Source organism: Oryza brachyantha, chromosome 3, assembly GCF_000231095.2.
Source record: "Oryza brachyantha chromosome 3, ObraRS2, whole genome shotgun sequence".
Lineage (NCBI taxonomy): Eukaryota > Viridiplantae > Streptophyta > Magnoliopsida > Poales > Poaceae > Oryza > Oryza brachyantha.
Genome location: NC_023165.2, coordinates 21624427 through 21639687, shown reverse-complemented (window position 1 = coordinate 21639687; position 15261 = coordinate 21624427). Strand labels below are relative to the sequence as shown.

The 15261-nt window shown below is 42.8% G+C and overlaps 2 protein-coding genes across 2 annotated transcripts; one reads left to right on the top strand and one right to left on the bottom strand.

The window, feature by feature from the left end:
• Window positions 1-1064: 1064 nt before the first annotated feature.
• Window positions 1065-3776, top strand: LOC102713536. The gene is made up of 2 exons (XM_015834227.2): window positions 1065-2000; window positions 2740-3776. Exons 1-2 carry the CDS (start codon window positions 1126-1128, stop codon window positions 3326-3328), a joined length of 1464 nt encoding a protein of 487 aa, XP_015689713.2. The 5' UTR covers window positions 1065-1125; the 3' UTR covers window positions 3329-3776.
• Window positions 3777-11285: 7509 nt separating this feature from the next.
• Window positions 11286-12510, bottom strand: LOC121053979. Its single transcript, XM_040522727.1, has 2 exons — window positions 11990-12510; window positions 11286-11906 (listed from the first exon to the last, which is right to left on the bottom strand). The coding sequence occupies exons 1-2, from the start codon at window positions 12405-12407 to the stop codon at window positions 11575-11577; spliced, it is 750 nt and encodes a 249-aa protein (XP_040378661.1). The 5' UTR covers window positions 12408-12510; the 3' UTR covers window positions 11286-11574.
• Between the last annotated feature and the right edge of the window lie 2751 nt (window positions 12511-15261).

Below are 15261 nucleotides of genomic sequence, written 5' to 3'. Positions count from 1 at the left end.
AAAAATATCCTTCTCTAAAAAAATAAATTTTTGTAATGCATTAATGCATATATGATAAAGCTCACAGCTCCTCCCTAAACACATGTCGATTGTTGACTTCATGTGTTATAGCATATGCCTTTGCCGTCGCTGAACAAGACGACGGCAACCATCTCTTTCTTCATTCAATGGTGTCCAGGTAAGCGAATTTTGCCTCCGTGGCAGCACAGAGACAGCTGTCATCTTGGCGTTGTATGTGCCCTAAGAGCTATAAATTTTTCTGATGAGGCGGCGTTGTCCGAAGACGTGCTCACCTAGGTCCTCTACCGCCTCGCACCGGTGTTGGCTCGTGGCGTTCCACTCCAATTGCAAGGCTTGGTGTGACGTCGGCGACGGGCATCTCCCTGCTGTGTACGGACCTCATCCCCTCTTGTTCACCAGTATATTCGCCAACTATATCTCATGTTGCAAGTCTTCTCATCGAGAACCGAGCAATGCATGGGAGGGAGAGATTTCATTTTTAGCCACTACATTTTCTTATTTATATACTTGCCAAAAAGCGTAACGATGTATTTTTATTTATATATTTGTGACTAGCATTGCCGAAATATTTGATGTATTATTTCATTTATATATTTGTGACTAGTATTACCTCTTAATAGAAATATCCAAACCCTATTTTCAAAATTTGCATCATTTTATCATCGTTCTCTTTACTGTGGCAATATCACTGTTACGCTATGATCATTTAATATGTCGGTGTTTTCTTTTTGCCCCGTGGATCTCATGAGCTTGGTAAAACCCTTCTCACGTCATTTTTGTCTGGGTGATAATCATTTTTATCGGTGTGACAAGAGGACGCAGATTTTGGAAGTAAAGTTTTGTGATGATTTGTCTTTAACAATAAATATTAAAAAGCGCATGAAATTAAAATCATAAAACTTGGTGGTTTTCTCTCGTCAATGCTTCATATCCCTGGGTAGGCTGAAAAAAAAAACGCTCGCACCGTCGTACGTGCCCTAAACCGTCGGCCAGTACATCTCATGCGATAAAATCGCTACTATGAATTCGTCGATCGCCAAAACAATAAAATAATGCGAGTCCAACCGAACGCAGTATATATAGACCGAATCGACGGCCGGTTGCATGCCGCCTCCGTTGATCTCGGTCGAATCGATCGGCGACATGGCGGCGGCGGTGGCGGCGCTCCCCCGCCTCCCCGACGACGTGCTCGCGGAGGTCCTCCGCCGCCTCGAGCCGCGGTCGCTCGTGGCGTCGCGCTGCGTCTGCAAGCCCTGGCGCGACCTCATCGACGCCCGCCGCCGCCAGCTCCTCCTCCCTCTCTCCCTCGCCGGGATCTTCATCGGCCAGACCGCCTCCCACGGCCCGAGATTCTTCGCCCGCCGCCCCTCCTCCATCGCCGGTAGCCTCCGCTTCCTCCCCTCCTCCACCCCCACCCCCACTCCCACCGCCGGCGACAAACCACCACCACCACAACCACCCCACCGCCGCGGCCGCGGCCGCTACGAGATCCAGGACCACTGCAACGGCCTCCTCCTGCTCCTCCTCCCCGACGACCTCGTCGTCGCCAACCCGGCAACGCGGTGGTGCTCGCCGCCCTTACCCCCGCGGCCGGCGCCGCGGATGGGGCCCAGCGCCTTCGACGCCCACTGCCTCGTGTACGACCCCACCGCCTCCTCCCGCTACGAGGTCTTCTCCATCCCCTGCTTCCACCGCAGGTGCAGCGCGTGCTACTCCAGCCCAGAGCCGGGGACTGCAGACAGCAGGCGCGCCGGCTGCGACGAACCCCTGAACGAGCTGTCCGAGTGGCCGCCATTGGTGTGGGCCTTGGACGTGTACTCGTCGAGCACGGGGAGATGGGAGGAGAGGACGTTTCATCGGCAGGGGGAAGCTGCAGGGACCATCGCTGGCATGCGGTTTGATTTGTCAGGTCACAAGTGCAAATCCGTCTACTGGCGAGGAGCACTCTACGTCCATTACAAAACGTGTTTCATCATGAGGTAATTAGCTACACCTCCTCTTAACTATCGTACATTTCTTTAGAAAAAGTACCCCGGGTAGTTTTAGTCCCTTTCGTCCCAAAAAAACGAATTTTTAGGAATGAATCTGACTCAGATTCATCTCCAGAAATCCACCTTTTCAGGAGTATTTTATTATGATAAGTGTTTGAACATAAGTTATTTTATTAGTATATAATGTTTATGACACGGAATTGATATTTTTATACTCGCATTTGAAAACTTTTTCTTACTATTATACTTCCATGTCACATAAATGATATTCCATCCGCTCCATATTATAATATTTTTTTGTTTTGTTTACGTTTATTTTTGTGCTAATGAATCTAAACACGTATACAAAACATATATATTGATACATGAATAAATATAACTGATGCTATCTTATCTGCTAAAATGGACAAAATCTTCTCTTCTTCTCTATGTCACTAATCTGATAAACCCATAAAGTCTTATAATATAAAATGGATAGATTATATTAATTCTTACAATTATACTTTCGTGTCAAACAACTAATATATTAATAGAGTAATATTTTGTTAGACTATTATCCCGACGAAATAAAATGTGTGTCGTATATTTTTTTTAAAATTGAGGGAGTACCTGGGTATGCCAAAACTATGTAGTAACAGACAATTTGTTACCTTCCGGTGTCACACACAATTTGGTATTTGTGTGTGATTTGCTGATGTCATATCATATCGATTATTTGATCACACAGGATGTCCTTGTCGGATGGCAAGTACCAAGTGATTAAAACGCCGCCAGTGGTCAGGGTGAACAGATTCCCACATTTTTCTCTAGGAGCGTCACAGAAGGGCGTGTACCTCGCACAAGTCACACAGCCCCGCTGGCTTCAGGTCTGGGTTCTCGACGAGTCGTCCGACAGAATGGAGTGGGCGCTGAAGCACGAGAAGAACCTCAACCTCGTGCTGCCTCGACAGACCCACTACCGCCGATGGATCTTGCAAGATGTAACTGGCAAGGACAAAATCAGGCAGCACAAAGAACGGGGCGACGAAGAGAGCCCCGAATGGAGCTCCGACGATGACACCATTGATCTCAGGAGAGTGGTCCAGGTGCCCCACCATGGATACCGTGGAAACATTGATGTCCTGGGGTTTCATCCGCACAAGGAGATCGTTTTCTTGTGTGATGCGCTGCAGACAGGGCTGGCTTACCATATAAACACCTCCAAGATCGACAACCTGGGCAAGTTGCATCTGGCCGGCAGCTACGACGAGGTTTTATCTAATAAGAGGTTCAGTGGTGCGTTTTTTCCATACACACCCTGCTGGCTGTCATGGTGATTTCAGGGAGGAAGAACAGTCCTGCGAACCTGCAAGATAATGGTGATCTGCCGAAAATAAGCGTATGCTTGCAAGATGATTGAGCTGCGGAACGGAAAGGCCGGCCTGCTCACCTTGGAGCTCTGAACAAGCTGTTCTTTTCTATAGATAGAAATTGTTTTGCTCGTATCAAATATCTGTTCAAGCTGTCTTAATTTAGTTCTGTTTCTCGTTGCTAATACTAACAGCATTTTAGCAGCAGCATCAGTTGGCCACAATAAGTCCTGGTGTTTATCTTTTCTTCCTTCCTAGTGGATAATTTTAGGGGTGCCATGTTTTGCTTATATATAGAAAATTTCATCTTTGGGAATTTATATCATATTTTGTTTGTACTAGTACAATGCTCATGTTTTGCCACGGGCACAAATAAACCAAGGGATGCATCGTTTCGCAGTTGCAACTGCTAATAAGACAATTTGAATTTTAGAACTTAATTTTGAACTTGATTTTATTGGGTTTTTTCATCATGATTTATTTTACATATTTCACTTTTGAGTCGCTATGGACACGTATATAAAAGTTTTACCTGAAAATTATTTTTCGTTTGTAAAAACGCGTTTTCGCTTACTCCTCTAAAAAGCGAAAGGATGGGAGCCTAACAAAACGTCCTTGTTCACACCATTTTTCTTGCCCATAATTCTATTATATCCTCTATTTAATTAAAATATGTGAATACATGCATATCCTACTTGTTGATGTGTTAATCATTAAATACACTTTTGTCACACATTAGAATTTTGATTTTTTTAAGATAGTTTCGATAAAGAAAAGTATCATCGTACGTCATACAATACATAGAGCCCAATGAAATACATTCTGATATCCTGCACTTTGACAAAGATTCACATTTTCCGCAAATCTAGCACGCAGGGACCTCCCTTCGGCGGTGGCATAAAAAATGCAACCCAAGAAGCTGACCAATCTTGCTCTAGCAACCTCCATGATCACAAATTCACAGACACTCTGATGCTACGGAACAAATTACAACTCTAGATAGGAAACCTGAACCATACATAGATCAAAACACCATCAATTGAGAAATTTATTTTTGATACTGGACAATGCCACAACCAATATTCACCCCCAAACTGAACCAACATTGGCCCAACTAATTGAAAACTCAAATCATACCATCTCCATAGTTAATTCCTAGTGCCTCTCCAGTTTTGATAGTGCCCACAACTACAAGCAATCAGACTGGAAGCAAAAGAAAAGACCAAGGTTACAAGAAGGCGAACAAAATAAAAAGGAGGCACTTTGGCCTGTTGGCAAGGAGGGGAGGAGTTAACTGTAGCCTTCGTATCATCCGATGGATGAGTTAATTGCTGCTCGGGGACACATAGCAGTAGCGCATGTGCAGTTGTACCCTCCGTGTCACATTTAACTTTTTTTTTTCACTCTTAATATTGGCAGATAACAGATTTGTCACTCGTTGTCTATGACATGTGGACCCTCGTATGTCACATGTGAGTCAAGTGACAAATCTGTTATTACCGCTTATAAGAGTGACAAAAAATTAATTATTTTCGTATTCATAGGAAATCTTCTTGGTCTCTACATGGCCAGATGGGCTGGACGTGCCGATCGGACCCTAGACCCACAATGGATAGCGCCCACAACATAACAACATAACAAGAAAGAAACCCTCCGTATTTTTTAATTAGTACTGCTTCCGTCCCTAAATGTTTAACGCTATTAATTTTTTTTATACACGTTTGACCATTCGTCTTATTTAAAAAATTTATAAAATTATTAATTATTTTTATATCATTTCATTTCATTTATTATTAAATATACATTTATACATATATATAGCTTTACATATTTTAAAATAAAAATTGAATAAATTGAACAGTCAAACATGTGTCAAAAAGTCAAGGAAAAATTGCCAAAACACCACCCGTAAAGTCAGACTCTCGAGAATACCATTAGTAAACAAGAACCCTACAAAACACCACTAGTAAACAAGGTAGTAATACCAAAACGCCAAAATTCACAAAACAGGCATTAACCATTCTACCCCTAAGCCTTGTATTAGCCATATATTATTCTAGAAATTAATAAAAAATATTTATTTTTGAATAAATAATCATAGAAAATATGAATAATTGTTTTTTCGCGCAAAAAAAACCATGAAATCTTCAAAAAGCCATATATTATTCTAGAAATTAATTTTTTTGCACCAAAAAATAATTATTCATATTTTGTATGATTATTTATTCAAAAATAAATATTTTTTATAATTTTATTAATTTCTAGAATAATATATGGCTGATATAAGGCTTAGGGGTAGAATGGTCACTTTTAATGCATGTTTTATGAATTTTGACGTTTTGACATTTTACTAGTGGTGCTTGTTTACTATTGGTGTTTTAGAGAGTTCTTGTTTACTAATGGTGTTCTCGAGAATGCTGATTTTAAGGGTTGATGTTTTGGCAATTTTCCCCGTCTCGATGCCATGGTATGAGAGATAGGAGAGAGTTATACATTTTTGTTCTACAAATTACAAGAGAGTATACATTTTTGTCATTGAGGAGATGCAAACTGTACAGATGAAGGCTTACAAATTACCAGGAGTATATAATAAGTAGCATATAATTCAGAAGTACGAGACCTGTTTTTTTTTTGCTAGCCAGTATGCGGTAAAGCGATAGACTAGAGTTAATAATTACAATGGCGAAGCAGAGAAGGGGATATAAATAAGCATTGTTAATTCCATATATTTACAATTAAAAGTATTTATTTTTAATTAAGTGAAAATATTTAATCAGGCTATAGCTGAAAACTCGATGGGGCTTTTGCTACATGCACAGCGCTAATAGTAAAGCAAGATACCAACAAAATAAACCGCCTCTTCTGAGAATCTGAATCTCAGTACAAAGGACACTAGTGTTGCCCTGAAGAAGTCTGCATAAGAAACCGGGCAATGCCAACCTTGAAATATGTTCACAAGGACAACAGGTACAAAGGAAAATACTCAAGAATAAAATGATAATACTCAGGAAATTGTGGAGACAATATCAGCTGGACAAAAAAGGGGCAAAGGATCTTTCAACGCACTCATTTTAATCGAGAAACTGACTTACTGACTGACTGGAGTACAAGTAACTAGGGTGGGATGGCTTACAAGTTCTAGGAGAGTATCAAAACAGTCACTGTTCAGTTACAAAAGTGTGATGCACAAGGCAAACACGTCTCACCCTGCAAGCATAGATTAAACCCCAAAAGAAAAGACTGCAGCAGAAACGCATGGTACTATACCCAACAAACATTGGAGATTATATACTCGCACAGCATTGAGCTCAGAGAAAAAATGATCGATATATCTTCTAGCACTTTAGTAGAGGCTAAAGAATGAGATGTATATTGGAGGCAGGGTAACATGAATGAAGGGTGTGTGCTAAGCAAGCCAAGAATGTGGATTCTGTATGCTAAGAACAAACAGAAAATCAGGAAAACAACCAACACCCTTACATGGAGAGAGGCAACAATAATCTTCTCTCTCTTTTCTTAGCGAGCTTTCTCTGCCTCAGAATATAAAGGCCAGCAGGAAGAAGAATACCGAGTGAGATAATAACAGCGGACAGCCAGAAGTGCCTGAAGTACAATGTCATATACGAAGATATTATCAGAAAGCAACACAGCAAGCCCCATGAGACTGCTCCAATTATGTCGCGCCTGCAGAACATAGAAGCAGAGCCATGTTCAGATCATTGAGGTGATACTGCAGTTGTATCTGATAGAGGAGCGACTCAAAGCGAGGAAATCATTTTGGATCAATACAAGAAAATATTTCGTATTGCACGGTTTCATGATACATCGAGTGAACTATCAGTATCTGAATTAACATGTAAAACCAACTATGAAAAGATAAAGTGGTCTGGTAGCAAAGTTTGGGGTTCCCATTCAAGAAACAGCAAGCAAAATTTAGCAGAGCACGCGACTCATTCGCAGAACCTTACTACTAGTGATTGTGACCGCCGCTCGCCAGCAGTGACAAGGCCTGAATGAGCCTAAACTAAACTACATTAGTATGATCTACCAAAATTTGGTAACCGAGATGACAAAAATTGGCGCCTCACAACTTTTGCAACTTACTCCTAAGTATCAATAATACCCCTGGTACCCCAGAACTCAGCTATAACAAATTATTTTCGCTCCCACAACCACAAATCAAATCCAGGGGAAGAGCGCCTCAACAAGTAGAGTACTAGAGTGATCTTCTTCTTTGGCTAATGCTGCAAACTTCTGCAAATTGTTGCTTTCATGCCTGCTCGCATAGAAACAAGCAGCCTCATTGTCCTCCCAGAGTAAATCGCATTGCCAATCAAGAACACTACTTATCCCAGTGCAGCTTCGAGCCCAACCCTAGCTAGCCCGAGATCTGGTCGCGTCAATCATTTATCAAAGATGAACTAGGCGTCTAGTCTAGGCCTAATTGCGGCTGAGTTCGCCGGAGAATGGAGCTGGGGGAGAGGGGGGTTTTACTTGTGCTGGGATCGGATCTGGTAGTCGCGCAGCTGCTCCACCAGCTTCGACCGGGTTATCATCGCAGATACCCCGGCCGCCGCCGCCGCCGACGCCTTCGCCACGGCCCCCCCCGCCGCCGACGACGCCGAAGCCTTCTCCACCTCTCACGCCCGCGGCTCCCGCTTCCTGCAGCTGCTCCCGGATCTCCGGGCGATCGGCGCGCCGGAGATTGGGCTCGATTTGGGCGTGGAAATTGGAATCGGCCACGCCGCAGGTGGACGTGGGGGAAAAAAGTCGTTCAGGGCCGCGGACGACCACGAGGGAGTGATTGCGAAAACAGAAAAGAAAAAAGGAAACAACCCAAACTGTACTGCTGCAAATGCAGTGTTTGTATTAAACCCCTACCAAAATTAATTTTTAAAAAGTTTTTTTAATCTTTAATTTTTTTTAAAAAAGTAAATACTTGATTCTAAATTTAAACCTCGTAGCCACACTGTTCTGCTCATGGGCTAATGGTGTGTCGGTGTTATTTCGTCACGCTAGACGGATGGCGTGGTTAAAAAGATTTAGATTTGTAAATAAGTTTCGGAAGGATTTAGTTTTAAATTAAAAATGTTTTAAAAAATAATTAGAAAAACATCAAAATCTAAAAACAGACACCCCTCAAAACTTTACATTGTTTACCATATTATGTATACACTGTTACGAAGGTATTAAAAGATTATCCTCTCGTTCTCATATAAAAATGATGCTCTATCAGTTCTAGAGTATAGCTACTTAAAGTTTTTTAGAGAGACTAAGGATGTAGGGATGGTTAAAAATAGTATTACCAAAATGCGTCTATATGAATTTTGTCATTGTTAATATTAGGTAAGGTAAAATTGTATTTGGTTTGAGACCAAAATGAGCCAAACTATAGTTCAATATGATCTTATTTGGCTTCTACCAAAAGGTCTTGCCAAATTTTGATACCAAACCAAATGTTCGAAAACACTGCAACGGTGGTCAAATTTTAGTAAGCTCAATTTTTAGCTTCAAACCAAAATGATCCATAGTGCATGTTCAAAAATACCCTTTGTCATAGTAGGCGGGGTGTAGAGTCCAATCCAATTGTAGGTATACATACCATCATGTCTAGTATGAGAAGATTTGTGTTAAAATATACCTTTTATATATCTTTGGTGATCATTTTAGAAGAAATTCAATTGTATTTATGACGAAGTGAGTACTAGAATAGACATGCATGCATATAAACCTAGCACGTCGAGCTAGAGTGCGAGCATAGGATAAGTCTGTGAATATCATAAATCACTAAACTATATGTATTTATAAATATGGACTTTGAGATATGAGCATTGCTACGTTATTTATATAAATCATCATCTCAGTGAAGAGGTAATCCACATCTTAAAACTCATTGCACAGGTCCATAATTTATACATTCTAGAATTCATTGACATGTGTAAAACAGTTACACGTGGTTCTATCCACGTATGATGGCATTATCTTTATATATGTCCTCCATATTGGACATTGGTCAATGGAAAAGATTATGGTGTTAATTTTTGTAAGTTTTTATATTTTCTCTATCTTTGATATTTCATCATGGTTTATGGATCAAAATCCAATAGGTTACATGTTTCCTTACACGTTAAACTGGTCCACTAACTAGTTTTGATGTTAGGGGAGCTAGAAAAATAACTCATAGACACAAAACTGCAGTAAGCATGCCGGAGTACATCTCGTGTTAGATAGGGATATGAGGAAAGAGCAGGGTGAGGGAGTGAGAGAGAGCATAGCAATGCTATCGGGATCAGGGTAAACGAAACCGGTTGTTTCTCTACCATGCCACAATAACCATGATTATCACAGCAAGAAGCCAACTAAAACCACGAAAAACCCGTGATAATCGTGCTCTACTGGGTGGCGGCATCAGAACTCTCCACGGCAAGGTAAACCTTGGTTGGGATTCCTTTACAAAAATAGGTCGTCAGAACAAAAGAATAGAAAACATACTCCCTTCGATTTTTTTTCTAAGTTAACACAGTTGACTTTTATATCTATATTTGACCGTTGGTCTTATTTATTTATTTATTTGCAAATATACAAAATTATAAGTTATGCTTCAAATATTTTTCGTAATTAATAAAATTAAAAACAATTAATAACTATATATTTTTAAAATAAGATAAATAATCAAACATACATCCAAAAGTTAATGGCATTAGGTAAGAAAAGTGAAGGGAGTAGATATAAAATGTCATCTCTTATATACCATTTAGAGCAACTCCAACACTAGATATCTGGGTTTGGATCGGTAAAAAAAAAAAACGAGTCAAAACCAGGTTCCAACACACTCGGTATCTCGCTCCGCTCGCGATCCCGTTCGGCATCCCTCGCCCCTCGCCCTGCATATTTGCAGAGGCCATCCGCTCGCAATCACCGCTCTCCTACGCACACACTCGTTTCCTGCCCATGCGCTCCCGCCCAATCGGTCCCGCCGCCTCGCCCTCCCGCCATGCTACGCCATCGCACCAGTCCCGTTGTCCCACCTCTTAGCGCCCTCGCGCTCCCATCACACTGCTCCGGCCCCCGGCCTTCGTCTCGTCATGTGGAGGCCGCCCCGTCTTGCTTCAACGACAGCTAGGGACTTGGATCGATGCAGCATCGGGTGGTTCCTCCAACAGGCGTCGATGGTTGGAAGGCACAGGGTCTGTTCATCGGTGAGCAAGTCACCATTGAGGAGGTCTGCACAGGTGAGACTCACTATCTACATCTGTCAAACCCTTTGTTGTTAGTTGGATAACCGGATCACAGGAAGTTTAGCTCGTTCATTACCGATGTTAATTGAATTCACGCAAGACTCACTATCTACATATGTCAAACCCTTTGCTGTTAGTTGGATAACTGGATCACAGGAAGTTTAGCTCGTTATTACCGATGTTAATTGAATTCACGCAAGACTGCAGTATCAATTAATCTTCCTCTGCATGGCGATAGCGTACGCACCTATTGGATGAGCGGCCACCGGCGGCGTGATGACGCAACAAGGAGGCGCACGGCGTCCACAAACAATCTGCCGATGGCGACACAATGCAACTAGAGGCAGCGACGTGCAGAAGGAAGCAGCCGGCTGCGAACGACGTCCAAGCAATGGAAACCAGCGGCGGCGGTAGAGAAGCGAGAAGTCGTGAAGTCACCGGTCCAAAAGAACGGGAGCCGTGACGTGAACCCTTTTGAATAGTCAATATTAGCTAGGCTGTTGGTTTTACCCCTCTGTTTGGGACCTTTTTACCTTGTTGCTGACCTCTTTACTCTCTAAACTTAGCTAATCATATACATAATCTCTTAAAGTTGCTCTTAATAGCATGTGAAAGTTTCGAAATTGTCACTTGGATGTCACACGGAAAAATGGCACAAGCGCTCATGCTTATTACAAGGACTCTTTTTATTCTATATTATGGATGTTTTGGACCGATGAATGTTTTATATATAAGTATGTATGAATATAAGGATATAATATGTTATAGTATGAAACGAAGTCAGTATTAGAGACGATCGAGTATGTTATTAATCGTCTAATTGCTCTGTACGGTATGCAAGGCAGGAGTATCCGGATCCATCCATTACCATTTCCTAGAGTACTCGACAAATTAAATTAATCAACGAACTACGAATTGCCACACTTCAAACAGGGGATCGAGCACGCCTACTGCTACCGATCATGTCCGCTCGCATTACGGGGCGGTGATCACCGCCGCCGGCGTCGCGGGTCGCGCGCGAAGGTGGTTACAGCCGTCGGCGATGTCGGCGCCGACGGTGCGGAGGCCTCCGCAGGCGGTGTACATGGCGAGGAGGCCCGTGGCGTTCGTCCCCGCGACGGCGAGCTGCGGCTCGGCCAGCACGCGGCAGAGGCAGCTAGGATCCCCGCCGGCGAGGTCGACGGAGGCCACCACCGGCTCGCAGCACTGCGAGGTGGGGGCGTCGGACCGGCAGTACCGCGTGAGCTGGGCGGCGAGGTTGGAAGGGTCGCACGCCTCCTCCGACATGTCCCCCGACTCCGCCATGACTGGTGAAGAAGAAACCAAGAAACACGAGAAGAATTATATTAGGTAGAAGACGAAGCTAGAGGGAGGGGTGGCCGGGCCAAACCTCCGCAGGCGGTGGCGAGGCGGGAGTCGACGAGGCGGCGGCCACCGCAGGCGGCGTAGAGCGCGAGGAGGCGGGTGGAGTTGAGCCCACCGATGACGAGCTGCTGCTCGGCCGCGGCGGCGCAGAGGCAGCGGAAGCCCGAGTCGAGGCGGACCGCGTAGCCCACCGTCTTGCAGCACTGCGCGTTGGCTTGGACGACGGGACCGGGTGGCACCCCGCCGCCGCCGCCGTCGTCTTCGTCGGCAGCCGGCAGGCAGTGGAGCGCCAGCTGGGTGGCGAGCGTGTCGATCTCGCACCGCGCCTCCAACGCGCCCCCCGGCTGCTGCGGCGCCTGCGCCTCGGCGATGCCCCCGGCGCCGGCGAGGACGATGAGGGCCACCACCACCAGGAGGAGGAGGAGGAGTTGGCCGCGCTCCATGGCGTGAGGGTGATGTGCATGCACCAGCGCTGGTCGATCTATCTCATCGACTTGTTCGTGGACGCGCTCAGTTTACATCGCGACGCGAGGCGCGGCGCGCGGGGCGCGCCTGCAACCTACTCAAGAATCGCCATTAGCTCACAGGTTGTTTCTCACTCGAATGGCAACGGGATGGCTTTCCAATTATTCCCTGGGCTTTGTGGGAGAAACCTGCTCAATAGACAATAGCCCAAGCCCGGCCCATCTGAGATGCTATTACAGCTAGAATGCTACTCTAGTAGTCTAGAGCATGTTTCCTCCAACATAAGATAAAGTTATTTCTAACCATCCGCCGTTGTCCCAATATGTAGATATTCTTTACCTAATCACTCATTCCACCGACCATAATAATTCTCTACTTAATGTAATAAGATTATTTTTAATTTTTTGATACAATATTTTGACTCTTCGTCTTATTTGAAATTTTTTTGCGATTAATATCTTTGTTCTTGCTAGATGATAAAACACGAATAATACTTTATGCGTGATTAATTTTTTTAAGTTTTTGTACAATTTTTTTAAATAAGACGAATGGTCAAGCGTTGGATACGGAAAATAAAAAATAAAGTTATTATGGGACGGAGGTAGTACGTTGACTTTCGCAGTATATCTCTAATCATTTCTGCCTAAAAGTACTTTCTTAGTATATGTGTCCGACCTCAGAAAATTACATTCTAGAACGAATGAACAAGTATATTATTGGACATATTCTAAGACTATGGCCGTGTTTGTTTGGTCCCTTAAGTTAACTTACCCCTTATTTTGCGTGCGCACGCTTCCCTTATTTTGCGTGCGCACGCTTCCCAAACTACTAAATGGAAATTTTCTATAGGAAAGTTGTTTTAGAAAATCATATTAATCTATTTTATATTTTTTAATAATTAATACTTAATTAATCATGTACTAATCTATTACTACGTTTTCGATAGTTTTCCATATCGATGTAAGTTAACTTATCCTTGTTTCAAACGAGAGCGGCCTATGAATATATACACGTTCTATCTAAATTTATAATAAAAAATTAGTTAGTACTACTATTTTAGGACAGAGCAAGTACCTCATAAAGGTTATCTTGGTGGAGTATGTCTCCGTTCAGAGTTCCACGGTTCCACCACGGAGGAAGGTTTTGGTTCTTTTATAACTCAATGATTTCGAACCAAGGTCATGTTTTTTTCATAAGAAAATCAACCAAAAAAATGTCGTGTTTCACAAGAGTATTTATCCTTGACTGATAGTTGTCTGCCTTACACTATCGACATAGGTAACTTAAAGATGAGATCAACGGATACAGCATGGTCACTGACATGTGGTTCCACTATCCATGGGTTCATAAGTCGCCTACTGAGTCTCTCTAACTTTTACGTCAAAATATCTCGTTCCGAGTGCAACATATATTGCCTCGCGAAAAATTTCTGCTTAAGAGACATTACTCATTGTCGCTTTCCTTTTCCGGAGTGTATGCGCGCACATACACACCACACTTACACCACGACATAGATTTGAGGCACCAAGCTTCAGTGCACGAGTAGCATGTAGTCTCACTGAACGCGCATGCATGTATGTACTCATGCATGTATCTAATTTAAGTAATCAATAGAGAAACAGGGTAATCCCCGGTTAAGAAACACAAGTTGCGATCCCAAAGATTAAACTGGCGTGGCTTGCTCGCTCACATGGCATAGCGCTCACATGGCATAGCTAGCCAGCTGAACACTTCTTGGTTCTTAACCGACTTCTTTATTCACGTATCGTCTTTCTTCACCTTATATTTGGTTAAACTAGTCATGTTCTAGTGACTTTGAAGATGTAAATGGATTGATCCACGAACCAATTTATAACCCAATTAAGCTGGTTCATAGGCTAGTTCACTTACACCACAAAGTAGGTATGAGAATGCCTTATAATAATATCTTTATTTTCCAACCATCTCATTTATACACCAATAAAAAATAACAGGCTAAAATATCTTCTATTTCATCAAATCTCAATACAATTGTAGTTTCTATTTTCATTGTATTTATTGAATATTTTTCACAAATTTCAATGTGATGATCATTAAAAAAAATTATTTAGCACGAAACATGAATAGGCAACAATGATCTTATTTTGGATAGAGGTTCTAGTAGTACTTTTCCGTCTCAATATAAATGCATGTCTAGCATTGTAGAGATAAATTAATTAAAAGAAAAAAAGCTTAAATGATCGTTATTAAATTGAGAAGATGGTACGAGTAAAAGGTAAGTATGGTAAAATGCATGGAAATTTGAATATGATTAATGGGTATTCCAAAAATATATTATTTGTGAGAAGAATTTAAATTTAGAAATATAATTATCTAGGACATTCAGAGTGGATGAATGTGACGAGTGGTTTCACCACACTACGTCCACCGTTGTCTACCATGAATGAGAGAGATGTGATGGGGACAAGTGACCTCTGCAGGCCGCACACACCTTCTGTAGCACACGGGTGGTCTCGGTAGAGGTGGTGTAGGGAGGGAGGTCATGCCTCCGCCTCGTCGCGCGACAATAACGCAGCGCGAGCCCATCCCCACATCTTGGCATCTTTTCGAGCTCTAACATCTAGATAAGAGGTACGGTGGAGAGGAGACGAGGAGGCTATCGGCATTGGTGAGCTCAAGGCTTGATCCAGCGGCGTCGTCGAGATTTTCGCACGATTCACGCAACTTTGTCAAGGTCATCGCACAATTGGCACCCCTGTTGAGTTCTTTGTCCCCGATTTGTCCCATGGCAATCTACTCTGCTCAAGCCATGTAAATAAAAGTAATATATGAATTGATGTGTGAAAACTAAGG